Source organism: Meriones unguiculatus, chromosome 8 (assembly GCF_030254825.1).
Source record: "Meriones unguiculatus strain TT.TT164.6M chromosome 8, Bangor_MerUng_6.1, whole genome shotgun sequence".
Classification (NCBI taxonomy): Eukaryota; Metazoa; Chordata; class Mammalia; order Rodentia; family Muridae; genus Meriones; species Meriones unguiculatus.
Genome location: NC_083356.1, coordinates 21,813,348 through 21,838,183, shown reverse-complemented (window position 1 = coordinate 21,838,183; position 24,836 = coordinate 21,813,348). Strand labels below are relative to the sequence as shown.

At 48.7% G+C, this 24,836-nt stretch overlaps 2 protein-coding genes and 1 long non-coding RNA gene across 3 annotated transcripts; 1 reads left to right on the top strand and 2 right to left on the bottom strand.

Moving 5' to 3' along the window:
• Positions 1-3: 3 nt before the first annotated feature.
• On the bottom strand, positions 4-4,587 carry LOC132655796 (uncharacterized). Its single transcript, XR_009593650.1, has 2 exons — positions 4,533-4,587; positions 4-4,403 (listed from the first exon to the last, which is right to left on the bottom strand). It is a non-coding gene; the product is annotated as an uncharacterized LOC132655796 (long non-coding RNA).
• A 31-nt stretch (positions 4,588-4,618) lies between these two features.
• Tomm22 (translocase of outer mitochondrial membrane 22) lies at positions 4,619-6,416 on the top strand. Its single transcript, XM_060389038.1, has 4 exons — positions 4,619-4,776; positions 4,941-5,059; positions 5,470-5,587; positions 5,749-6,416. Exons 1-4 carry the CDS (start codon positions 4,660-4,662, stop codon positions 5,821-5,823), a joined length of 429 nt encoding a protein of 142 aa, XP_060245021.1. The 5' UTR covers positions 4,619-4,659; the 3' UTR covers positions 5,824-6,416.
• A 1,382-nt stretch (positions 6,417-7,798) lies between these two features.
• Positions 7,799-19,861, bottom strand: Josd1 (Josephin domain containing 1). The gene is made up of 4 exons (XM_060389037.1): positions 18,688-19,861; positions 11,233-11,361; positions 10,923-11,117; positions 7,799-9,778 (listed from the first exon to the last, which is right to left on the bottom strand). Exons 1-4 carry the CDS (start codon positions 18,870-18,872, stop codon positions 9,679-9,681), a joined length of 609 nt encoding a protein of 202 aa, XP_060245020.1. The 5' UTR covers positions 18,873-19,861; the 3' UTR covers positions 7,799-9,678.
• Positions 19,862-24,836: the final 4,975 nt, after the last annotated feature.

The window sequence follows — 24,836 nt, the reverse complement described above, 5'->3', positions numbered from 1 at the left end:
GTGTGGGTTCCTGTAGAAGTATCTTTTATTGTTTAGAAGAAATTGTAGTCTCGGAGGCTTACTCCCTCCATTGCTTACCTAGGCTTACTCTTGGAAGCTTCTAATCTCTGTATAATCTAATCTAGGTCTAGAATGTTTTCAGCTCTGAGACTTAATTCTGAATAAGCTCACACTTTCTAGCTCTTTCTGAAGTCTGGCTGGCTGGCTCTACCCAGCTGTCTGGCTTAAAACTCTTCTTCTAGCTGACTGATTCAAACTGGCTTCTCTCAGCTTCTGACTGAATTCCTCTGCTTGGCCTCAAACTATCAATCTACTAATCTTCTGGCTCCATGTCATTGTCTGGATCATTCTATCTTCACCTGTGTCTAGTCTGTTCCCTGTACAACCTGTCCCTGTAAAACTCTCCCAGTAAAAGCGCTTCTGAATTTCATGAACTGAACTGCCACAAACTCAACTCTACTGCACTCCCTCTCAACTGACTCAGCAGAACCGCCTGAGCAGCACTGACTAGAACTCAGAGATCTGTATGCCTGTCTCCTGAGTGCTGAAATTGATGGCATATACCACCATGCCTCGACCTAAGCTTTTCTCTACCTGAAACTTGCTCTATACCAGGCTGGCCTTGAACTCAGAGATCTGCTTGCCTCTGTCTCCTGGGGTTAAAGGAGTGTCTGTAATCCTGTCAGAGTAAACACAGTTGCTGGATTAAGATTCCTCTGCAGGTTCCTCAAAGAAGTAACCAGAGCCTGGGTCCTAAGGACAGGATTTTCAGGATTGGGAGAACAGCACCTTGAAGTGGGAAACCACACTGGAAGAGAAATAGTGACTTCATGCTCAAATTAATCTGCTTTCCTGCTTCAGGGAGGTGGCACTGGTGGCCCACTTGGTGTTCCAGGCCTATTGAGGAGTGGATGGCATGGGAATCGGTGCCCAAGTTAGTGTGAACCAGCCTTCTCTAGTCGGAGGGGAGCCTAGTTCTCAGAGCCCAGCAGGGGACGCGACTGGGGCACGGAGCCCAGGGCCTTAAACTGGGGACCACTACAATGGTTACTTCCTCCTGAACCGGCACTGAGCCTGACAGTGGGCTCAGTCCTTTGCACACTTCCCCTCACCCCCTCGTCCACTGCCCCATGTGGAGGCCAGAGGACACACCTCACGTCCCCTCGTGTAGTTAGGACATGCCTAACTACATACAAGACACACTGTTCAGAGACCAGTTTGGAAACTGCTTTAGACACCAGTGCAAGTGCTGGAAGCCTGAGTCCCGGTCCACAGTGACAGAGGATGGGCTGCCGACACCGAGGCTATAACTTGTAGCAGCTCCTAATGGCCAGCAGAACACTGCAGGGGATGGACAGGAAAGCATAATAGAGAACCACAGCTTACAACTTCACTTCCTGATCCCAGAACAAGTGCCAAACCTGGAAATCTACACCCCCCACATATACCTCCTTAATTCTTAAATTTTACTTTTTATGGGGCAGGCTGCATGTGCCCTACTACTCCATGTGGAGGTCAAAGGACAAATGTCAGGGGTCAGTTTTTTTCCTATGTGGGTCATGAGGACCAAACTCAGGTTGTCAAGCTTGATGGCTTGTGTTTTTATCCCATGAGTCATCTTGCTAGCCAAAGAAAATGCTGGATCCTGGAGAAAAACCATAAAAGGGTCCAGATACATCATATAGGTGCAGAGTGTGGAAACCTGGGGTTTGCTTGTGTCCAGGCCATGTTTTTGGCAACCATTTGTGGAGAACTGCTGATGCTGAACATCTTTTTTCGTTTGGTTGGTTTGTGAGACAGGGCTTCTCTGTGTAGCCCTGGCTGTCCTGGACGTGTGCCACCGTGCCAGCTAGCATGTCATTCTTAAGAGTTTCCTTTTTGATTAGATACCTTTTTCAGGATCTGGCTAGAATTCTCCCTTAAAGTCTTTCTCTGTCAAACTAGAGGCGGACTAGTGCTGGCCCGTTGACATTCTTTCTTGTAATCATGGCAACAGTTTTGTGAGTTGGAGTAGGGAAGGACTGTCACTAAAGAGCTGAAATAGAAAGTTCTGTGGGCGTAAGGCAGTATTAGAGGCTGTCATCAGAGGCCTGATGACTGCGCCTTGGTGTGCAGGTACAGGCTGAATCGCACAGCTTTTGTTCGCTTCCCCGAGAGACCCATGTGGCTCCAAAAGTAAGAGCTTCACCTCCAGCTCCAAATTCTGACAGGACACGAACAGGAGTGGCAGGTACTGTAGCCTTGAGGGAAGAGGACTCTCCACCTACCCACATCCTTTAGTCTGTGTGACTTCTGGCCTAGATTCCACTTACTGTATGTGGCCTTCGCTGCTGGGCATTGTCCTTGAGGCCCACAAGTGCTTGTCACACTCCCCCCTTCTGGAGTTGTGTCCTCTGCTCCTGTCTCAGGCATTTCTGGATCACCTTGTCCGCCCCCTAGTGGTCGCAATGTGCCAGTGCATGCTCCCACTGTTTTTCGATCTCTTAGCCTTAGCAATTTTATGATTATTGAAAACCCTTTCGCTGTTAAACACTCTTTCTTTAAACTCACGTATGAGCTGGACATGATGTTGCATGAACTTAGTCCCAGCACTTGGGAGAGGCAGGTGTATTTCTGTGAGTTGGAGCCCTACATAGAATTCTTAGGACAGTGAGGGCTACATAGAGAGGCCTTGTCTCTAAAAAATAAAAAACCAGTGGTGCACGCCTGTGATCAGAGCACTCTGAGAGGCAGAGGCTGGCAGATCTCTATGAGTTCGAGGCCAGCCTGGTCTAGAAAGGGAGTCTAGGACATCCAAAGCTACAGAGAAACCCTGTCTTGGAAAAACCTAAAGAAATAAAAATAAATAAATGACTAAAATAAGTAAATGGTTGTGTTTGTGCACCTGGTGCAGGCTGCATGCCTGCAATCCAAGCATTCAGGGAGGCAGGGGTATCTCTGTGAGTTGGAGGCCAGCACAGTCTACAAATGGGTCCAGGACAGCCAAGGCTACACAGAGAAAACTATCTCAAAGAAAAATAAAAGCGTGTTAGAATGCACAAAGCCCTGGGTTTGATTCCCAGTATCACCTACCAGTGTGAAGACACACCTGTGGCCTCAGGTGGAGGTAGAAGGATCAGAAATTCAAGGTCATCTTTGACTACAAAGTAAGTTCAAGGCTACCCTGGGCTACATGAAACTAAGCCTCAATGTGGGAGAGAGGCAGTTAGTGGCCCAGTGGGTAAAGATGCTTGCTGCTAAGCCTGAATTTGATCCCTGGGAACCCACATGGTGGAAAGAGAGTGTGTGGGGGCATTCACCAGAAAAGACTGTTCCAACATGGGGTTAAGCCAAGAGGAAATCTGAAAATCCTACACTGGATGTTCAGGATCCCAGGCTAGCCTGGTGAGCCTTTCTCAGGGTGTGTTTTTAAGCACAAAAACCATGTTCTGGGTTGACATACTTCGTTCGGGTAACAAGAACAGTTAACCAGAAGCGGGACTACAGAAGCCAAAAAGCAATGTTAGTGCAATTTAGATATTTTACCATAACTTTGGACTTTGATGTATTAGGTCTTTAACTTTTGGCTGTTGGTGCTGTCCATGCGATGAATTTTACAGACCGAATGGTACTTCCATCATGGAGTCAGTTGTGCTAAGGTCTGGGGCTCTGTTACAGAGAGAATCAACTTCTGCAAGTTGTCCTCCAACCCCCATAAGCACAACGTGGTATATGTACACCCATGCACATACACACATAAAAGTGGGGTTTGGTTTGGTTTTCTTCCTGAGACAGGATTTCTCTGTGTAGCCTTGGATGTCCTGAAGCTCTCTCTAGACTAGGCTGGCTTTTAATTCACTTTCCTCTGCTGGGATTAAAGGTGTGTGCCACCACGGCCCAGCACACATGTCATTTTTTAAAATAAGATTTAGTTTTTCCAATTATGTATTGTTGGGTCTGGAAAGATGGTAATCTTACAAAGGACCCAAGTTCAGTTCCCAGCATCCATGTCAGGTAGCTCATGACTGCCTGTAACTCCAGCTCCAAGGATCAAAGGCCTCAGGCCTTCAAGGGCACCAACTCATGTGGATATAAACATAATTTAAAATAAAAAGTTTAAAATAATCGTTGTTGGGTGCAATGGCTCACGTTTTAAATCCCTACCCTTGGGTGGTTGAAGCAAGATAAGTCTGAGGCAAGTCTAGGCTACCACCTCAAGACCTTTAATCCTTTGGGAGGCAGAGGCAGTCCTAGTTCTGTGAATTTTAGGCCAGCCTGGGCTACACAGCGAGACCTGTCTATGAAAGTATTGCTCACCTGGCAGTGGTGGCGCAATCCTTTAATCCCAGCACCCGGGAGGCAATGGCAGGCGGATCCCTGAGTTCAAGGTCAGTTCCAGGACAGCCACGACTACACAGATAAACCTTATCTCAGAAAAACAAAAGGCAGATCTTTTTAAAATATGCAGGTTTTCAGAGCCCAGCCCAGGCCCAACTACATAAGATAGCTGCGATGCAACCGCATGTCTCCTTGAGGAAGCTCCCGGCTCTTACCTTCAGTTAACATTAAGAGCCTGGCGACACGGAGGGGCCGGGCGCTCTCTCCTGGCTTCCGGAAGACGCTCTGTCCAGCGGTGGGTCGCTCTCGCCGGCTCCCTTCCGCTTCCGGTGTCCTACAGCCATGGCCGCCGCCGTCGCTGCAGCCGGCGCAGGGGAGCCACTGTCTCCCGACGAATTGTTCCCGAAAGCCGAGGCGGAGAAGGCCGAGGAGGAGTTGGAAGAGGACGATGACGACGAGGTGCTAGGGCCTGCGGGGAGTGGGGCGGGAGCGGGCCGTCGGGGCGTGGGCGCCGCGAGCCGGGAGGGCGGCTTCTCCGCGCGGCAGCAAAGGGCCGGGCGCCGGGCTCGGCGGCTCCGGTGCTGCCGCCGCTTCTCCAGTGACCCGCACCTCCTCTACCACAGCTAGATGAGACCCTGTCGGAGAGACTCTGGGGCCTGACGGAGATGTTTCCGGAGAGGGTCCGGTCCGCCGCCGGAGCCACCTTTGATCTCTCGCTCTTCGTGGCCCAGAAGATGTACAGGTAGAGGACGGAAGAAGAGACACTGGGAGTATGCTTGGAAGAGTGACTGTTGTCAAAGGACACCGGGCCATGGAAGCCGCAGACCAGAGTTTGAGTGACCTTGGTTTCATTGTCGTACCCCTAGTGTGGTTGGTCTTCTGCAGAGTGGAGTTCTTGTCTGACAGGGTGGTTGTGGGAATTCTTTCAGGTTGTCTAAGGTTATTATATGCGAGGCTTATACTGATGTACTGAAATCGCTAAGGGTAATTACTGCTCCTCTTGCTCCCGCTAGGAGTTTGGTGCAAGGAATGGGTAGGGGTACGCTTTCAAAAACATCGAGGAAGATAATGGCAGTTCTGTCACCGGCTGGATCTCGGCCAGGTTGTGTGCTTTTCTTTTCATGTTTTCACACACACACTCTCCCACTGCAGATTTTCCAGGGCAGCTCTGTGGATAGGGACCACTTCCTTCATGATCCTGGTTCTTCCTGTTGTCTTTGAGACAGAAAAGTTGCAAATGGAGCAACAGCAGCAACTGCAGCAGCGGCAGGTAAGCGCATGCTCAGGGCTCTAGACCAGCGGGGAGGCCCAAGGAGTAGATGGGCACTTAACCCCAAGCGGGTGTAGGTCCATGTACTTCTAGGCGCCTGACTGCTCAGCAGTGTAGAGTTTGCCATGGGTGTCTTAACACTTTTCTTTTTTCTTTTCCAGATACTTTTAGGGCCTAACACAGGGCTGTCAGGAGGAATGCCAGGGGCTCTACCTCCACTTCCTGGAAAGATCTAGATTGTTACTTCTGTGTTTGTCCTGGTGGGAGAACTTTGAAATTCAGTTGTGTTGAAACTGCTGATTGTTTGATTTTTTTTTTTTTTTTGGTGGGGGACTGGGGACACATCGATCTAATTAACGGAACTTTCTCCGTTTCTCATGGAGAGACCCTAGCTGCACCTGTGCCCTTCATAATGCCCTCACTTGTTTCATGTTCTCACTTTGATGCTGGAATACAGCCACGTGGAAAGTTTTCCACTCTATTCCTTCAGTGAATTGCTAAGGAAATTCTCATGCCCATTATGGGAGAGAAGCAAGCCCCCTCACCATTAAGGGCTTTTTTTTCTTTTTTTTTAATGGAAATATCTAGGACATGTAAACAATATGGAACTGACAAACTCCATTACAGCTGTAGCAGACAACCGTCACCAGGAACCCCCATGTACGCTGGAGAGAAGGGAGGCTGGCTCTAGCTTTAGCCACACGAGGACTGTGGACAGAGCAGGCGCTTATTTCCTCTGCACATTCTGGCTCTTAGATCTGTGTGTGTATAAAAAAAGACAACAGTACTCACTTTTTGTACTTAAATATTAAAAGAACTCCAACTAAAAGTGTCATTGCTGTGTTTGTGACAAGTATTTTGCACTTAGGCTGTTTTAGAAAGCCAAGGACATTGCCTGCTAGACTTCCCCCTGCTTAAGCCAGCACCTCTATTTCAACCTCATTTTATGTGTCTAAGTTGCAGAGTTCGTTTTCATTTTTCCCTTTTGTTTTTTGTTTTTTTTGTTTTGTTTGTTTGTTTGTTTTTGAGACAGGTTCTCTGTATAGTCCTGGCCACCCTGGAACTCATTTTTGAGGCTGGCCTCAAAAAGTTTTTTTTTTCTCAAGACAGGGTCTCACTGTGTAGCCCTGGCTGTCCTTAAACTCCTTTTGTAGACCATAGCTGGCCGTGAACTCACAAAGACCAACCTGCCTGCCTCTGCTTCCTGAGTGCTGGGATTAAAGGCATGTATCACCATCACCCAGTTTTTTAAGGTAGTAGAGATTATTGCCCTAAATTCAAGTTTCACTTCCAGACTCTCCCACAGAAAGTGAAGGACAGACTGTAAATGTTGAGTCTACACTGTATTTATGAGCTTTACAGTGGGTGTTGCCATCTAGTCTTGAGAGGGGAAGCTTGCAAATAAAGCTTAGCTAATTCTTGTTTTTATTTGGGATAGTGTCTCCATAGCCCAACTGGCTTTCAACTTAGTCCTCTGAGTACTGGGGGATTATGGGCATGCACAGCTGTTAAAGACAGATTTCTTTTTTTAAGTAATTTCAGTGAGTCTCTAACAGATCCAACTATAGTTCTATCCATGAGCCTTGCAGTTTTTCCACTCTTGGTCTTTTGTTTTTCTCTTGAATGAGGTCTATATAGACCAGGCTAGCTTCAAATTCAGGATTGCCTGGCCTCTGCTTCCTGAGTGCTGGGATCAAAGCTGTACCACACTTAAGATTGACTGTGGTTTATTGTGCAGGTTTTCCAAGCCTTTAAGGTGGTCAGTTCTCAAGGGCACTCTTGATATTTAGGAGATTGTGCTAGTACCATGGGCTAAAGCCTGTCAACTGCTGGATCTGGATTGAAACCCAGCCTTCCAACCAGGCCACTGCTGTGTGCACTCCAGGCCAGCAGCACATGGGTGCCTGGCCTTTCACTTGCTAAATAGGGAAACAGTCAACAAGGTACAAACTCCAATTCATTTTTAAAACTAAAATTCCCATGTCTTGGGTATGTTTATTTTCTGAGGCAGGGTATACCAGCTGTATCCCAGCCTGACCGAACATACAATCTTCTTGTCTCATCCCCCCCACTGCTAGGACAACAGGGTGGTTGGGGCACCTCACACTAAACCTCACCAAATGAATACTTTGGTTTGGTTTTTCAGGCAGGAGATCCCTTTTATGGCAAAAATCATACCAGAGGTTTTTACATAATAAGGCAACAAGCAGATTTGTGTTCAGTTTTTCATTTTTAATATTTGGTTAAACAAAAATACATCTTTGTAAACAAACCCAGCACAAGGCCAACAGAAAAAGGGAGTAAAGCAAGAAAAACAAAGCCTAGGGCTGCCCCTTACTGGGCATCAGGGTCAGGACGCCCCTTCCTTAAAAGGAATGGGGCTTTTTGCCCGTGGGCATCAACATGGGTCCCTGTTCCTAAGCACCAGAATTGGATATGAACAGAACCAGCCCTGAAATGCTTAAGCGTCTTTGTACATCCCACTGGCTCATGGACTCCTCCTACATGGCACTCCTTTGCAGTGCCATTTGCACAGGCCCAAGCAGGTCTGTAGGGAGAAGTCTGCTCTTCCCAAGAAATGGCTTACTACCACTGACAGTGCCAAAGGACCCAAGGTCCTGCTTGTGACAATCAGCAAGGTCGGCTGTAACTTCTGGCTGGTAGTGATTGGAATGTCATTGTGCAGGGGCAGAGCTCCCCATGGTGCCAAGCAGATCTGGTGTAGAAAATGGTGCAGATGACCGTGGCTGAGTTTAATGCAGGAGCCACTTGGGGCCTCTGCTACTCGAATACAAAACGGCCTTGCTGGGTTGAAGATACATGTGCAGAAAAAGTGCTGGTGTAAACATGCACTCCAGTCGCTGTGCGGAGACCCCCGCTTCTCTCCTAGTCAGCTTGCTCAGCACTGACGTGCAGGCCCCAGGGCTAGCCCTGCTGCCCAGGAAGAGGCCTGGCCAGTGGGGCAGCGCTCAGACCTGCAGAGACCATGGATCCATAAGGGCTGGCCAGACCACCTGCCTGCCCACCAGCTTCAAAGGCCACCACAACACACTGCTGTGTAGTATGGTACTTACTTCCTCTCATTTTCCAAAATTCCAAGAGAAAAATGGTCTAGAACTACTTGAATTGGGGTCGAGCCAACCCTCAGTTTCTAAAGGAAACTACACAGAGATGCCAAGCCCAGAGGCTCTAGCACGATGCACACAACCAGACTGGCACTCGGGATGTGCCTGCCAATTCTCACTCTCTTAACTGTGAAGCTTGCCTTCATGGCAGTTTCCTTCCCCAGCTCTGTCCCAGACTATGGAATTTCATGTCAACAGTACATGTGTTTCTGATTTTGCAAAAATGGCCCGACTAGGAGTGCCATCCCTCCTTACTGTCTTTTGCCCCAGAGCCTAAGTCAATGTAGTGAAATGGTAGGGACATAACTGGAATGAAAACACTGTCCTAATATGGCTTTAGCCGCATAACATTAGCTATCTCTTTCACCATTGTCTTGCTGGAATACTGTGCAATTCACCTACTTTGGAATATCAGAACTTTTCATTATAAAACTCCAAGGCTAGCTGATTAAAAGGGGGATAAGAGGTGGCATTGTGGATTGCAGATGGCATGCAGTGCCACCGCTGTGAGCTTGACAGTTTCCTGAGACGCTTATGCTCTGGGTCCTTTGAGCCAAGTCACTGGCCTCTGCATGTACTGTGTCCTCAGACCTGGTGTCACAGGAGAGGAAGGAAGTAGCCTCCCTGTGCCTGGAGCCTCAGTGGTACTACCAGCAGAACCTGTGTCAAGGCCTCACAGAGAGGGGAAAATAAGCAACCCCCTTCCACAAAAGATCCCCTTTCACCTCCCTCTCTGAAATAGAAAAGGGTGTTCAATGGCTTGCCCTAAGTGTTCAGAGCTCCTACCTTCTTCCCCTGGGCACAGACAGTGCTGGGTGGCCCTGTGACAGTCCACACATCTGTCCTATTGCACTGGCAAATCTGAAGGGAAAACCCAATGAGATGTTTGGGGAAGTGGACTGTGGAGGCCACAGCACATCAAAGAGGGCTGGAGGGTTGAGGTGAAGAGTAGGTCTGGCAGAACTGTCACACATCTGCCCTCCAGCTCTGATGGGCTTCCACTTCTTCTGGCACCACCAGTAGGAGTTCACAGTTTTTTCCTCGCAAATGGTATTTTAGAAATTTCCTATGGAAGAGGGAATAGGCAACAAGAAATGAGATGCTAGTGAGTGGCAGATTGCAGTCCTGGAGCTACCCATTCACCAGAACCCTCCCCACTCACACCTAAGGCAATCTTTTTTCCCCCTTTCCAAAACAGGGTTTCTCTGTGTAATCCTGGTTGTCCTGCCTGGACTTCATCTGTAGACCAGGCTGGTCTCAAACTGGGAGCTCCACCTGCCTCTGTTTTTCCCCGTGACAATCTTAAAACTCCAAGGGTGGCTGGCTGTGATGGTGCACACCTTTAATCCCAGCACTCAAGATGACCAGGCAGGTGGATTTCTAAGTTCAAGGACAGCCAGGGCTACACAGAGAAACCCTGTCTCGGAAAACCAAAGCAAAATAAGGCTCCAGGGGTGACTGGCTCTTAGGAGATTCCAAGTTTGGTTACCGTTCCATTGCTCTAGAATTCCAGTCTGAATTTCTGCTCCTCCACATATATTGCTGTCACTAGTGGCTGACGGTGACAGGACTAGAACATGGCACATTCTGATGGGCACACAGGCACCATACAGAAATAAGTAATACAAGGAGAAAACTTCAGTCACGGGGCTAGGTGTGGTGGTGTGGATGCCTTTAACCCCAGAAGACAGATCTCTAAGTTAGAGGCTAGCCTGGTCTACATAGAGTTCCAGGACAGCCAGGACTACATAGAGAAACCCTGTCTTTTTTTTTTCTTTGTTTCAAGGTTTCTCTGTGTAGCCTTGGCTGTCCTGGACTCTCTTTGTAGACCAGGCTGGCCTCAAATTTACAGAGATCTATTTGCCTCTGCCTTCCTGTGTGCTGGGATTACAGGCATTCACCAATGTGCCTGCTGAGAGAAACCCTGTCTTATGCCTGGTCTGAATGTCACCTTCCTCTGAACCGACAGTTGTCTAAATGGACAGGTGACAATGTCAGCCCAACCAGACCAGAAAGTTAGAGTCACAGGATATGAAACCTGTTAAAGGGATGGAGTCCTAATTAAGCCTCTAATCCAGGACCCTCTGATTCCAAGATGGGAAAGGACCCAAGGACAGAGGAATTTCATTTCCTTTGTCAAATAGTCAGAAGAGCTCCGCTTCCCCAGTACACCAAGGTAAAAGCCCAGCAGCCCAGCCTCTGAGGGTCACCTGAGCTCACTCTCGCCTCCAATCCACTCTGGCATCTTGAGTTTGGAGTCAAGATTGTAGTAGGCCCCTCCCACCTCACGAACGCAGATCCAGTGTTGCCTTTTGAGTGGCAACTTGAGTGGACCCCAGCACAGGCTGGAGGGCAGGTTCATGATGAAGCCCATGACGTTAGTGAGAGCGATGACACCCACGTCCCTGCAGAAGAGAAAAAGTGTCAGGCTCTGGGGCAGCCGCGCTCCATGGCTGCCCCATTCACGTGGGGTTGGAACCACAGCCTGCTCCTGTCAGCAAATTAAGTTTGGTTCTCTACCTGCGCTTGTCCCACCAAACAGCTTCATAGCCTTTGGTCTGAAGTGCTGCCATAATGACATTCACATCATAGTTCCCATTTCCCAGCATGCTCTTCTTGTGGGGCGTCACCATGGTGTTTGGAGACAACCTACAAATGTAAAAGGAAAAGCTTAGGCTTGCTGACCTGCCCGGCCTCCCCAGCCTTGTACTGACAGAAAAGCGTTGGGAGTTGCCCCTGGAAGCTGGTTCCCTCAGCAGAGCAGTCTCGCCAGTTTCTACCTGAGCAGTGCACGCCTGGCTCCTGCTGGCCTAGAGATTACCTCTCCCAGTGCACAACAATTCAGGGAGGTTGAGACCTATCTGGCCTTTTGGGAGGAGTGCTACAATGAAGGGAGTGACCACAGGAAAGGATCCACGGAGGCGCTGGTCTCCTTTATGAACCGTCATCACAGTCTTCCTACTGCTGCTATTTCTGACGAAGCCAAGTGTGGTGACACCCAACTTTAATTCTGGTACTCAGGAGGCAGAGGCGGGCAAATCAGTTTCTGAGTTCAAGTCCAACCTCATCTGCTTAGTTGCAGTTAGTCAGAACTATAGTGAGGTCTTCACTACAGGAAGCACTAGTTAATTGGCATGTGGTGCTTTAGACAGCACAGGTAGTGGCTGTTACTCCTAAAGCTTACAGGTAGTGGCTGTTACTCCATAATCATTAAAATTTTCAAAGGTGACAGTGCGGTGGCCGAGACAGGCATCATAAATGCATGAACTGGAACCAAATGAAAGGCAATTAAAAGTAATGAGGCCTATATTAAACTGAAATGTAGATCCAGTCAGTGTGTGTGTGTGTGTGTGTGTGTGTATGTGTGTGTGTGTATGTGTGTATGTAGGTGTGCGTGTGCAGCCAGAGCCAATTCTGGGACACTACAGCTTGACTTCTTGTCACAGGATTTTATTTTGCTGTGTTTTGTTTTGAGACAGTCTCTCTAGGTAGCTGCTCTCACTTGGAGCTTGCTCTGTAACACAGACCCGCCTGCCTCTGCCTCCCAGGCACTGGACTACAGGCGTGCCACCACACTGAGCGCCACTGAGATTCGGGGCTGCAGAGCTGGTTCAGTGGTTAAGGGCACTGGCCGCTCTTCCAGGTTTGATTTCCAGACTCACATGATGGAATTCCAGTTCCTGGGGATCCGGTGCCTTCTGGCTTCTGATGGCACCAGGCACACAGATGGTACACAAACATACATGCAGGTAAAATACTCCACACATGACTCTAACCACTCAACCTCATGTTTTTCTCTCTCAAAAAAATATAACAACAAAAACAGAAAATCAAACTTAAAAGACAGAAAAAAAATCTATTAGACAAAAACCAAAACAAACAAACCAAAAACCAAACCGACATATTTATAGTCATGCCTGGCTATAAATCTTTTTTTTTAATTCTAAAGTTAGGTGATTTTTTTTTCTTATAAAGGGTTTCATGTAGCCTAAGCTAGCTTCAAAGTCAAAAGCTGAAAGAACTTAACACTCCTGATCCTCTTGCTTCCAACTCCTAGGTTCTGGGAATGCTGGGTGTGCGCCACAGCACCACACTCAAGTTTGGTGATTTCATCTGATTTGTCCATGAGCACTACGAGCTGACAGACCTAAGCTCAAACCTGGGTTCATGAGAATCCAGTTATTGCTTACAAGTGGAGGACCCAGGTTCAGGGTGGGTGGGATGGGAGGTGGGGTCCCGCTGCTGAGCAGAAGGTCTGCTGAGTCCTGAGACGTCCGTGGAGGACTAGAACAAAGGCTCTGTACCTGCGGTGGGAGAAAGCAGTGGAGAAGAGTCCCAGCTTGGGTGGTAACAGATCCTTCGCTCTACCTACCCTCAGGAACCTGTGTGTGGCTTCAACCTTTCCCGAGAGCCTCTGACCAATATGGGGAAGGTGACCCCACCAGAGATACGACTAAGATTTCAGTGTCCTATTGGCTATCTCCCTGCAGGCTCACGCCCAGGGCTATACTCTCCTGGGTCTCTCAGCTCTATGCTCAGTGGGGGGGGCTCTGAGCATCTGAAGGGCATCTAATATTTCAATACATTAACAACAGAATGAACCAGCAAGGTTTGTGGATTTTTGTAGGAACCCACGAGTCCCTAGCATAGTCTTTATCTTCAGCCTGCAGGAGAAGGTTACACAATATGCTTCAGTCCTCCACACCAGCAAACTATACAGACATCTGTTCTGAGGGCTACTTTTCAGGGCTGCTGTCCCAACACCTCAGTCCCCTCTCATCTCTTCAGAAGTCTTGTTAAGATTCAGACCCTGTCCTGACTTTCCTAACTGGAGGCCTCTAGTCTCACACTGAGCTTCAGGAAGACTCCCAAAGGCATCTCCTTGCCTCCAAATGCTCCTTCCAACAGTTCAGTACATACATTTCCACCACACTCACCAAGGCATCATTTCATCCCCTTCTGTCAGAACTGTCAGAACTGACAGTATTGCTTGGCCAATTCCAAATCCCACCCCGCTGCTGAGCGGGGAAGTATATATACTTCAGGCACCAAAACCGTGTATGTGGCCTTTAGTGGTTTCTCCTACTTCTGACTACATGCCAAATCCCACAGCTTCTTCAGGCTCAACCTTCCATCTTCTCTTCCACAGAATCCTCCTGACTCTGTGAAAATGGAGGGAGACTCAGATGGCCACACATAATCCAGATTTATCCAAACATCATCGGTACTAATTTACTGAAGAATTCATTTAGCACCCATTCAACCAGGCAGTGGGTCCTGAAACTCTTTTATAAGCATGCCCAAGCTGCCCCTGCCTGATACAGGGAGTGATAACATAGGACTGTTCTCTAGCACTTGGGAGGCAGAGGGTTCAGGATCCTCTCCCAGTACACAATCGTCTTCCTCCCAAAGAAAACGCAAACCGATCCATATAGAAAGCTGCGAACAAAAATTTCCATTCCATTCTGTTCTGGTTGTCTGGTCCCAAGAAATCTCTTTCTATGAAACCCGGCATTCAGACAAAAGCCCTCAGGGGCTTGGGAAAACAGCTTCTAAACTGATAGCTAAGAAGCATTCTCCTTATCTCTGGCAAGGGGAATCTGGCTCTGCCATTCACGTATGCCTGTGCTGTCTACCAACATATCGGCTATGCTAGCTTCCAGGCTCCTTCAATCTCTCCTCAGAAAACACCTGTTATACACTTCAGAGCCCTCCACCGAAGTTTAGATTGCTCCCAGGTACCTGCTCCCCTTAAAGCACTGAAAATCCCAGCCCACCTCACTCCCTTGTTCTGCTTTCCAGAGAGACAGCCTTGGTGGTTTCGAATAAAGTTTTCCCTTTTACCCACAGAGCGGCTATTTTGGTTTCTTTACTGTGCTCGTCTCATTCACTGGCCATCTGAAGAAGAGGAATTGCCTACTCCTGTGCTTATCCTCCTAGCCCCTTTTACGTTAAGGATCATTGGCTACCCAACTGGCTTAGCGACCTCCTGCGCGCTGTCATTTAATCCCTCCCCAATCTTTAGATACTGTAAATAAGGAAGCTGAGGGGTAAAGGGCACAGTGGCTTGCACAGTCACGCACAGCTGGTAGGTGGCACAGCAAGGCTCCAGCCTCTTAAGACAGCACTGGGCAGCAGGACCACCCTACTTCCCCTCACTGCTCCAGCAGCTCTGCGCCAGAGCCCCACGGGTACACTGGCTGCTGCTCACAACTCCCTTGCTGGTTTCCACAGAATCACCACCCATGTCCTCAGCCTTCTCCAGAATGACTCCTGTGCCTTCTCTGGTGGTGATTTTGGATCTTAACGAAGAGGGAGGTGGGAGAGATTTAATCAACTTTTTTCTCCCTTCTTTCTTTCCTCGGAATTTCTTGGTATGTTTTTAAATAAAACAGCTCACAGAAGTAGGTAAGTATCCGCCATGCCCATCATGGGATTAACTACTCCACAGGGGTCAGTCAGGCAGTGGTGGCACACACCTATAATCCCAGCACTCAGGAGGCAGAGACAAGCAGATCTCTGAGTCTCAGGGCAGCCTGGTCTACCAAGCAAGTTCCAGGACGGCCAGGGCTCCAGTGAGAAACCAGAAACCAAACAGAAAAACCTCAGCACTCTGTTCAGCTTCTCACCTTCTCAGACTTTTCAATGTGGCTCTTCCCACCTTCTCAAGACGGAATGAATGGTGCTTACCCTTTGTGGCCATTCAAGGACATTCCTAACCTTCCGGTTCTTTCCATTAGAATGTTCCCCTGGTACCCAGCTGGCTTCTGTCCAATCAGATTTTAATAGCTATTCTACTTAGGAGGAGTGCATAGGCAGCTGTAAGACTATCTCATCACTAAAATAATGGGGAAAGGTCAAAAAAATACAGAACAAAATAAAACAAATAAACAAAAAATCTTAGGCCTAAGCATTTCAAAAGCAGCCTAGCACAAGGGCTGGAGAGATGGCTCAGTGGTTAAGAGCACTGGGGACCCAGGCTTGGTCCCAGAACAGACCCAGCTGCCCACAACCACCTGTACCTCCAACAAATGTATGTGGTGCAAAGACATTCCTACAGGCAAAATACCCATACACATAAAATACAAATGAATAAAATCTCAAAATAAAATAAATGCTTCCGCAAGCTGAGCAGTGAGCAGTGGTGGAACATTTGCTGAGCACACATAAGGCCGGAGTGCAGTCCTCTTTGAGTGCACCTCCAAACCCTTCTTTTTCAGTTTAGACACACATGTAGTCTGGGAGGTGAAATAAACACGGATGATGGCATGTCCACTCTCGGAGATGTTTTCTCCTGGATCAAGCCTGAGTTACACCTGATTCCTCCCTTCCCCACACTCCTGTTGCTGATCAGCATTGGCTCAGCTCTAAATTCTTACTCATTTCTATTCCGACCATGAGTCATTCTCCACCACTCTATTAAAACTCCACCCTGCTTTTGTATTTCTCCTCCTTCAACCAGCTAAAACCCAACTGCTCTGATGAACTTCCTCTCAACAAACAGCTCTTAGGAACAGTTTCCTCCCATTTCTACCGCTCATGAGCCACATTTAAAAAAAACAGTACGCATGAACCTTGTCAGCTTTCTTCTCTTTGAACGCCAGTTTCGAAAGAGACCATCTTTCACTTCTAAACTGCTCCACTGTCCCTGACACTCCCTGCACCTCAGTCTCGTACACCTGTCCACTGCGCAGCCCGAGGCGCCCTGCTCGGCTGGCTTCCTCTACAGGGCCTCCCAGTACCTGGCACGGTGCAAGCGCTCCTCTACATTTTCTTCTAGGTTCCTTCCAACCTTCTTGAGATACAGAATCTTTACAAATAAAAATGTTCTATAAGAGAACTCCTTTTCTGGAATTCTATTAGCCTGTACTGTGCTGACTGCGAACACAGAAATATATCACAATATATCACAAATATATCACAAAAAAGCTTCATAAGGGACAGAGCCCTGGTTCCAGGTGGGTGCTTGGCACATATTTAGCATCTTTCATTCAGGAAAACACATCTGAAAGATGCACATGATTCTCCAAAAACACACATATCCCAGACCCCCAATCCTGCCCATTTACTAGCTAGAAAGGCAGCTACTGCAGGTCTTGCTTCTCTGAGGAGCTTTTCCAGTCTGCAGCAAGCAGCCAGGAGGAACAGTCTGGACTTTAGCAAATACAAACTCTACGTCCTGATTTCTTCATCTGGAATAATGGGAAAGAATAGAGCCTACCTCCTAAGCTGGGCGTGAGGACTTAGCTGCCTGTGCAAAGAGGGTTTGTTCCTCAGAATGGTGCCAAGTGCTGGTCTGTTAGTGTTCCAAGATGATCATTAACTCCCTTGTCAGCCCAGGAGCCAAACTCATAGAGGTCAAAATCTGTCAAGCTGAGTAGGACTAACTACATTCAATCTGACATTTACTGACTGGTGGGTAAAACTAGGCAAACTACACAAACTCAGTCCTGGCTCCCCACGTCATTGCTAAGGTTGCTCTGAGAATGTCAGTACACACTTATAACATACAAAGCTACTCAGGTGCTCATGTTGAGTCATTTCCCTCTCCCTGGTTACAGATTAGGAAACCATTCAGAGCTGCCCAAAAGGCAGCAGTTCAGAGGCCTGGGTTCCTCCTTTCTGTCACATGACTGGGTGGTCGAAGACACATCTTTTTACTCCTAGAGCTTCACTTCCTGAGGAATAAACTGCACTTGCAGATAATGGTCATGAAGTAAAGGGCACACCTTGCCCTGCTAAGGCAAAGGCATTATTGACATTGGAAAATAATTACTCTCATCGACATTCCTCAAGAGCCCTCAGGTTAGAGCACTCCTCTCAGACACGTACGGCTCCTTCAGGGTAAGTGGTCCCACCGGTACTGCACAGATCACCCCACACAGGCTCCTTCTAGCTGTAACTGACTTCCAGCTATTTCATCTCCAGTCAAGGAGCGTCAAAACAAAGTACTGCTTAAAGCATGCCTGAGCTTTTGTGGCCCTGAGGTCTGGGTATACCAAACCTTTCCCAGCTGGAGGGATCAAAGATGCCATGGACTGCAGTGACACTGCTGGGTCCAGCCAGACACTACAGAACTAACTCCCAAGGCCTTTGGTAAAAGACTTTTCAAAACCCAAAGCAATGGGCCTAAAGCTGGACTCTGGCCACTTGGGGAGTGACACAGCTGCTCTAAGGGGTCCGCCATTTTTCTCTTGCACCTGGGACCTTCCTGAATAATATGCAAACACCCCACCACTGAGCTTCTCAGCAGCCCCAAGAAGGTTATCCTGCTTATCATGCCCGGCGGAGGAGGAGAGATCTGGAGTCAGCTCCAGTCACAGCAGTGTAGCTGACCAAAAGCTGCTTACACAAATTACTTGACCTTTCTGTCCATTTCTCTATCAGCAAAATGACTGTGAGGAGAATCATACAAAATAACGTAGGGAGAGGGCAACGTGGCCAGCACATGGTCTCCGAAAAGCTAAGCATTGTGGGTTCGCTTTCCTTGTGCTCCTCATCCTGTCCCACCTTTGGTGACAGATGACTGAATGTCGGCATAACCTGTGTCCCTCCTAGACTGTAAATTCCTTGGTGGCCAGGGCTGGCAGGGAGGCACTCTAGCAGTGACCCCCAGTGGCAGGACCAGTCTGAACTCATCCGAGTCCATGGCTTGTCGGGTTATTTGGAGGAAGTTAAGGAGCTCCGCACAGCCCCGTCTTCACCCACAAACTGAGAATATAACACATGCACCATGGAGTCCCCTGTCTGACCAGATCAGATGGGTGGTGACTGCATAACTGAGGCTAAAGCACAACAGATGGCCCATACATAGACGGCGACTACCTCCCCTTCCTGTGCTCCTTACTCCGGCCGACAGCATCTAATTCCAAACCCGCAGGTTGGAAGGTTTAGGTCCCCGAGGCACTGCACCACCCACACAAATTCAGAAATACCAAGAATCGGGGATCAAGCTGCCAAGCAGGGGTGCCCTACCTCTGGAAAATCTCCTGCAGCGTTTCCCGCGTGAAGGCGTTGCTGTCCTGGAAGACGTTGTTGAGGGCGTGAAGGGCGCAGAGCTCCCTGCGCTGCTTCTCATGGTAGATTTGTGGGGGTGCTGCCTGGGGAAGCTCCAAGGATTCAGATTTGGCCTTGTCTCCTTTCCATGGCATGCAACTCATGTTTTTCGATTTAGGTTCCAGACAGAGCCGATAAACACCCCGCTCCTTCCCTCCTGAGGAAGGTCTAGGCTTCTCTGTCTTCAGATTCCTGAGGTTCACCTTATTCTCTGGTGTCCACGATTTATGCTTTGTCACTGGGCGAAAAGGTTGAAATCAAAAGGGACACACACAGACACACACACACACAAAAAATCCACCTCTTCTGTCTCCTCGATAGAGAAAACAACTTTTGGATTAGTTTATTTAGCCACCACTTTCAAAGCGCCGAATTAAAAAAGGAAAAAGAAGAAGCCACAGAAAACGTACGATTCCTCCCTTTCGCCACCTTCCTCTCCCACCCCCTTTGGAAAAAAAGAAAACACCACGCTTTCCTGGCTGTGTTTTCCTCTCTGCAGATGCCAACTAGGCCTCAATGCAGGAGGGCAGAGCCGAATGGGTCACATCGCTCCTTTTCTTCCATTTCGTCCGAATCACAACAGACTCTGAAGACCCGGTTGGGTGGTGGAGAAAACGCCCGATGCCAACAGCTAGCGAGAGCCGGCGGACGTGCGGTCGCGGGCTGCGCGGGGCTTTCGGGGGCAGCGGTCCATGCCTGGCCGGGGGGCAGGCTGACTCGGCCCGCCCTGGGCGGAGGAGACGCCTCGCTTCGGCGCGGGCGGAGCCCCGGGAGGGCCGGGGAAGGGGAGCGGCGGCCCGGGCGCCGCCGCGGGGAGGTCCCGCCCGGCCCCTCGAGGGTGCGGCCGGACGCTTCGCCTCTCCCGGTGCAACCCAGGCCCACCGGGCTGGCCGTCCCCGCCGCGACCTCCCCGAGAGACGTGAGGCGGGCCCGGGCGCCCCCGTCCCCCGCTGCCTGCCCCGCGGGGACCGCTCGTCGCCCCTTCGCCACCACCTGGGCCGCGCGGGGACGAGCGGGAGGCGCAGCGGCCGGGCACGCGCACCTGAGCCCGACGTCAGCGGCGCTCGCCCGGCGCGCGCCCCGGACACGCCCCCGCGCCGGCCCCGCCCGCCGGCCCCGCGTCACGCGTGACGTCGGCGTGACGCAACCCGCGCGGACCGTTGGGGCCGCCGCCTCGCGCTCGGAGTTGGCGCGGCGGTTCAGCGGGGCTGCGGGGCGCCGCGGCAGCGGGGGAGGTCGGCTCGCCGCTCCTCCACGGCTCCGCCCCAGCCTCGCTTCCCGCCTGGGACGCCGCGGGGCCCTCCTCCCGGCCGGGTGCTGTCTTGAGCCTGGCCCGCGGCTGCAGCCATGGCCCGCTCGATGTTCACCAGATCTCCAAGCACTTCACTGGCGCGGGCGGGCATAATCTTGGTTGGCGAACCCGACCGCCTCCAGTTTTCTTTGAGAGCGGAGGGCGGGAGCCCTGCTGGGAGTCATATTTCAGATGGAAACCAGAGTTCTATTTCAGGTCGTCGGTGTCGTGTTCCTGTTCACATAAACCACTGCCCTTTTGCCTGCAACCTCCTCTTGATGGCTGTCGCTAAGCCTTCCTCTCTGTGTTTCCTTTTTCCTTCCAATCCTTTCTTGTAGTGTGCGTGTGTGTGTGTGTGTGTGTGTGTGTGTGTGTCCGGCCTCGTACTCATTACATAACCAAGAAGGACCAAGACTGTCCCAGTTTGTGTAGGACAGGGCATCGAACCCGGGGTCTAGACAAGCACTGTACGAACTAGGTAGGGCTCCCTATTTTCTGAGTTTAGCTGAATACATTTTGTCAAAAGGAGGCTTTTGGCAGTTCCCTGTGGATTTCAAGTCCGTCATCTCTAGCCGACTTCCTTTCGCATTTTTGTTTGGGAAAACAGATTCGCACTTTCACAGCGGCGGTTTCTTTAATCCTCAAGACCATTCCAGCAACACGTCTGCGTGGTTTCCACGTGGTAGAGTCCTCTGCCTCCATCTAGACTACTTCTGAATTATCTTAATTTTTTTTTTTTTTTTTTTTTTGTGATTTGTAAACCACCAAACAGTGTATTTACATAGGATTTAGCTCCTAGGAACCTGCTGTGCAGCCAGACTTATTGTAAACAACTTATGTATATTAATTAATTCGTTTATTGCCAAGTGACACATTAAGCATTTCTCTCAGGAAGACTGAAGCTCAAAAGAAGTTTTATTGAGTTGTTTGCAATCAGTGTGCGTAGTGAAGTAACATTTGGGCTAAACTATTTTCAGAAAGAGAATGCGAAGATAGGGAATTGCCTCTAAAATGTTACTTTTTACACTTATTCTTTCATTCAATTAAACTAAGTACTCGAATATATATCCTTTCTGGGAGAAAATCCTATAATGAGAAGGACTTTTTTTGTTGTTTGTTTTTTCAGTCAGGTATCGGTGTATTCTGAAATTGAACTCTTTCTGGGCATAGGATGCTAAATAATAACCAAAGCAATACAATTAATACAAGCACCACTGGCGGCCCCAGACGAGCAGTGAGCAACCTCCAATTGAATTGTTAACATTTGGAGATACTGTGTTGGAGGTTGGTCTGATGCGTGTTACTTGCCCTCAAGATCTAATTACACCTATCCTTGTTTTGTAAAATTACCTAAGACATACCTGACTGGTTGATTAAATGGCCTATACCTGGGCAGGGCAGAACCGGGTAGGGGTGCCTAAGGTTCTCAGGCTTTTGTGTTCAAGAGACAATCAAGGAAGACAGACAGACTGGAAGAGAGGAGGAAGGAGGAAGGGTTAACGTGGAGAAAAAACCCACGTGGGCTGAGAGAAGGGACTCCAATAATGGCATGAAAAGACGCAGCTGAGGAATACAAGGAAGTACCATGGGATTATGGATGGAAGGTAGAGCAGGTGAGCAGGATTAAGGTGGATGGCAGTGGATGGGGGCTGGGAGATGGATGGTGAGGACATTGAGACAGTGTAAGTGAATATGTGCCCAGCCCAAGGTGAATAAGGCAATTAGAAATCTAACAGCTGCCGGTGTCTTGTTATTTGTGATAGTGGGTTAAATAATACTGCTGTGATAATCTTAGAGCTAATAATAAACCTTATATAATCCAACACCCTTTTTTTAATTTACTACAACAATACTGTTAGAAGCCACAAATAAAAGGTTCTGGTCCACAAGACTGCCTCTCATTTCAGATGCCAGGAGTCTGAACCTCTGGAATTTCTTGCCCATCCACTCTATACACATTCCCATGGCCCTTCCTTGGTCCGACTTAATTTGCTACAATAGCTCGCTTAACACAGGGACAAGCTATTCTTGTATTCACCACTCTATTACAAAGGATATCACACGGGTGGCACACACCTTTAATCTGAACACTTGGGAGGCCAAGGCAGGTGGATCTCTGAGTCTGAGGCCAGCCTGGTCTACAGAATAAGTTCCAGGGCAGCCATCGATACACAGAGAAACCCTGTCTTGAAAAACCAAACCAAACCAAACCAAAAAACAACTACCACAACTACAAAACCAAACAACCAAACAAAGGATATCACAAAATGTACAGAGAAACAGCCAAATGATAGACACACAGCAAAGTATGTGGAAAGACGGCTTCCGTGCCCACTCTGGGTGAGACAGCTTGAGAAACTTTCAGAGGGCTTGGGAGACAATTCGGTCAGTGAATTGCTTGCAGTATGAGTGGGGACCTGAGCTTGGCTCTCCAGCACCCACATTAGAAGGTGGGCAGAAGGGCACATCCCTTGTAATCTCAGGGGAAGCAGAGACATGAAGATCCTTAAGGTTTCCTAGGCAGCCGGTCTAGTCAAATCAGTAAGATGTGAGCCTTGTCTCAAAAATAAGACGGAGGGGGCTGGAGAGATTATCCAGCAGTTAAGAGCACATGAGGCTCTTTCAGCATCCTTGGCATCCACGTGGTACTCACAGCCACCTGTGACTCCAGTCCCAGGGGCTCTAATGTCCTCTTTCAGTCTCTGTGGGCCCTGGGCATGCATTTGGTGCCCATACGTACACAGGCAAAACAGTCATATACATAAAATAAAAACAAATCTTTTTAAGCCCGGTATGATGATCTATGCCTTTATCCCAGCACTCAGGAGACAGAGGCAGATGGATCTCCAGCAGCTTAAAAGGATATATATGATGGAGATGGGGCTGGCAAGATGGATCATCCAGCAAAGATATTTGCTGTGAAAGCCTAGAGACTTGAGTTTGATCATTAGAACCTATGAAATGGTGAAAGGAGAGAGCCAACTCCAAGAAGTGGTCTTCAAAGTGTGTGCATGGCATAGGTGTGCCCGCCACACATCACACACACAATCATAAATACTAGTTTCTCAAGACAGGGTTTCTCGAGGTAGACCTGGCTGTCCTGGAACTCGCTCTGTAGACCAGGCTGGCCTCAGACTCACAGAGACCTGCCTGCTTCTGCCTCCTGAATGCTGGGATTAAAGGCGCGCACCACCACCTAAATTTTCTTCTTAAATTTTTCAGTTTAGTCTGTGAAAACTTTCTGTCCAGTTGACTTGCTGGAATGCAAAAAAAAAAAAAAAAAAAAAAGTCACTGGAGATTCCAATAGTTTAAGGAACTGTAAAACAGGAAGTAGACTAAGACCTACCACATCTTTCACATTGCACAGTTGATTAGTGAAGAAAACAATGGCATGATATTTGGCTTTTCTAACAAATCAAAATTTCAATATTTTAAATACATCACGGGATCAGATTAAAGAGTTGGTAATGAGCAATTTATCTAGAAAAAAGGCGGGGCATCAAAATAACTTATGAAGAAGGAGATGTAGTTAGTGGAATGCTTGCTTATAGAGCTCTGGGGTTTCGTCTCCTGCTCCTGGGGCTCACCTGGTAGCCCAGCACCCGGGAGGTGGAGAGAGACAAATCAGGGCTAAAGAGCATCTTCATCAACATAATGAGCTTAAGGCCAGCCTGGGTTGCTTTAGACTGTGAAAAACAACAAGGGCCGGTGAGGTTAAGAGCACTGACTGCTTTTCCAGGAGACCTGGGTTTGATTCCTAGCACCCCATGGAGACTAATCTGTAATTCTAGTTCCAAAGGGTTCTGGCCCCATCTGGACTCCACAGACACTGCAGTAAGTGGTACACACACACACACACACACACACACACACACAAAAACATGGAGGCAATCAGTCATACCCACAAAATAAAAATAATAAATAAATTTCAAGCAATAACAACAAGCCATTAAGACCAGGTTTCCAGCGGCATCTGTGCTGAGACTCGGTACCTATTTGAAAATGAGAACAAGATTCTGCTATCTCAGACAGATTCCTTGAATTGGCTGACGGGTACTTTGAAACCATTTTCTTGCTCACTACATCCCGTGGTCCAAATTCTAAATCCTCCATACTTTCTCAGACCGCTGCTCTTTCGTCTCTACTACCTAGACTGAGCGGCCACGGCCGGCCAGCATTATTAGACCTTGGTAAAACCCAGAACTCACCTAACAAAAGTCTAGGTTTTTTCAGACATTCGAAACAGGAATTTCAGGCACAGGGACAACGCTTTTGGACTGGGACTTTCCAGTAGAGGCGAGTGAAAGAATAATCCACAGGAAAGTACCTTCACGGATCCTAGACCTTTGGTTCAGCTGTTGACCACAAAACGTGGTGAGGTGTTCCACGCTGGTGTCTGGGCTGTCATCCTCTCCTTTCCGTTCACTCAACTGCTCTCCAGGGAGTCAATGAATGGAGCTCCCTAAGGTCAACGTTTAATTAATTGTCTGGGTCCGGCTGCTACAGTATTACACCTCTTGGAATACATAGCATCGATTCTACTATAAAATCTGCCTTACGCAAGCCAGCACGCCGGACACAATATTGCAGCGCCAGCCTTCAGCCGTCTGGCGTGCCAAGCTCATTTTGCAGTTTACTATCTGGGCGAGCGGCGGCCAGGCGAGCGGGACCTACGGAGGACAAGATTGGACCCCGCCCTTGTCCATCACCCTGAGGCCCCGGGCGGGACTGTTTTGCAGCCTGATTTGTAAGATGGCTCCGCCTCTGGAAAGTGAG

Excerpts from the sequence above, each read along its gene's own strand:
- Tomm22 (XM_060389038.1), top strand. The coding sequence starts at position 4,660 with ATGGCCGCCGCCGTCGCTGCAGCCGGCGCAGGGGAGCCACTGTCTCCC. Across the intron at positions 5,060-5,469 it reads GTGGCCCAGAAGATGTACAG|ATTTTCCAGGGCAGCTCTGT; the intron begins GTAGAGGACGGA and ends CTCCCACTGCAG. Across the intron at positions 5,588-5,748 it reads AGCAACTGCAGCAGCGGCAG|ATACTTTTAGGGCCTAACAC; the intron begins GTAAGCGCATGC and ends TTTCTTTTCCAG.
- Josd1 (XM_060389037.1), bottom strand. The coding sequence starts at position 18,872 with ATGAGTTGCATGCCATGGAAAGGAGACAAGGCCAAATCTGAATCCTTG. Across the intron at positions 11,362-18,687 it reads CTGCAGGAGATTTTCCAGAG|GTTGTCTCCAAACACCATGG; the intron begins GTAGGGCACCCC and ends TTACATTTGTAG. Across the intron at positions 11,118-11,232 it reads GTTTGGTGGGACAAGCGCAG|GGACGTGGGTGTCATCGCTC; the intron begins GTAGAGAACCAA and ends TCTCTTCTGCAG.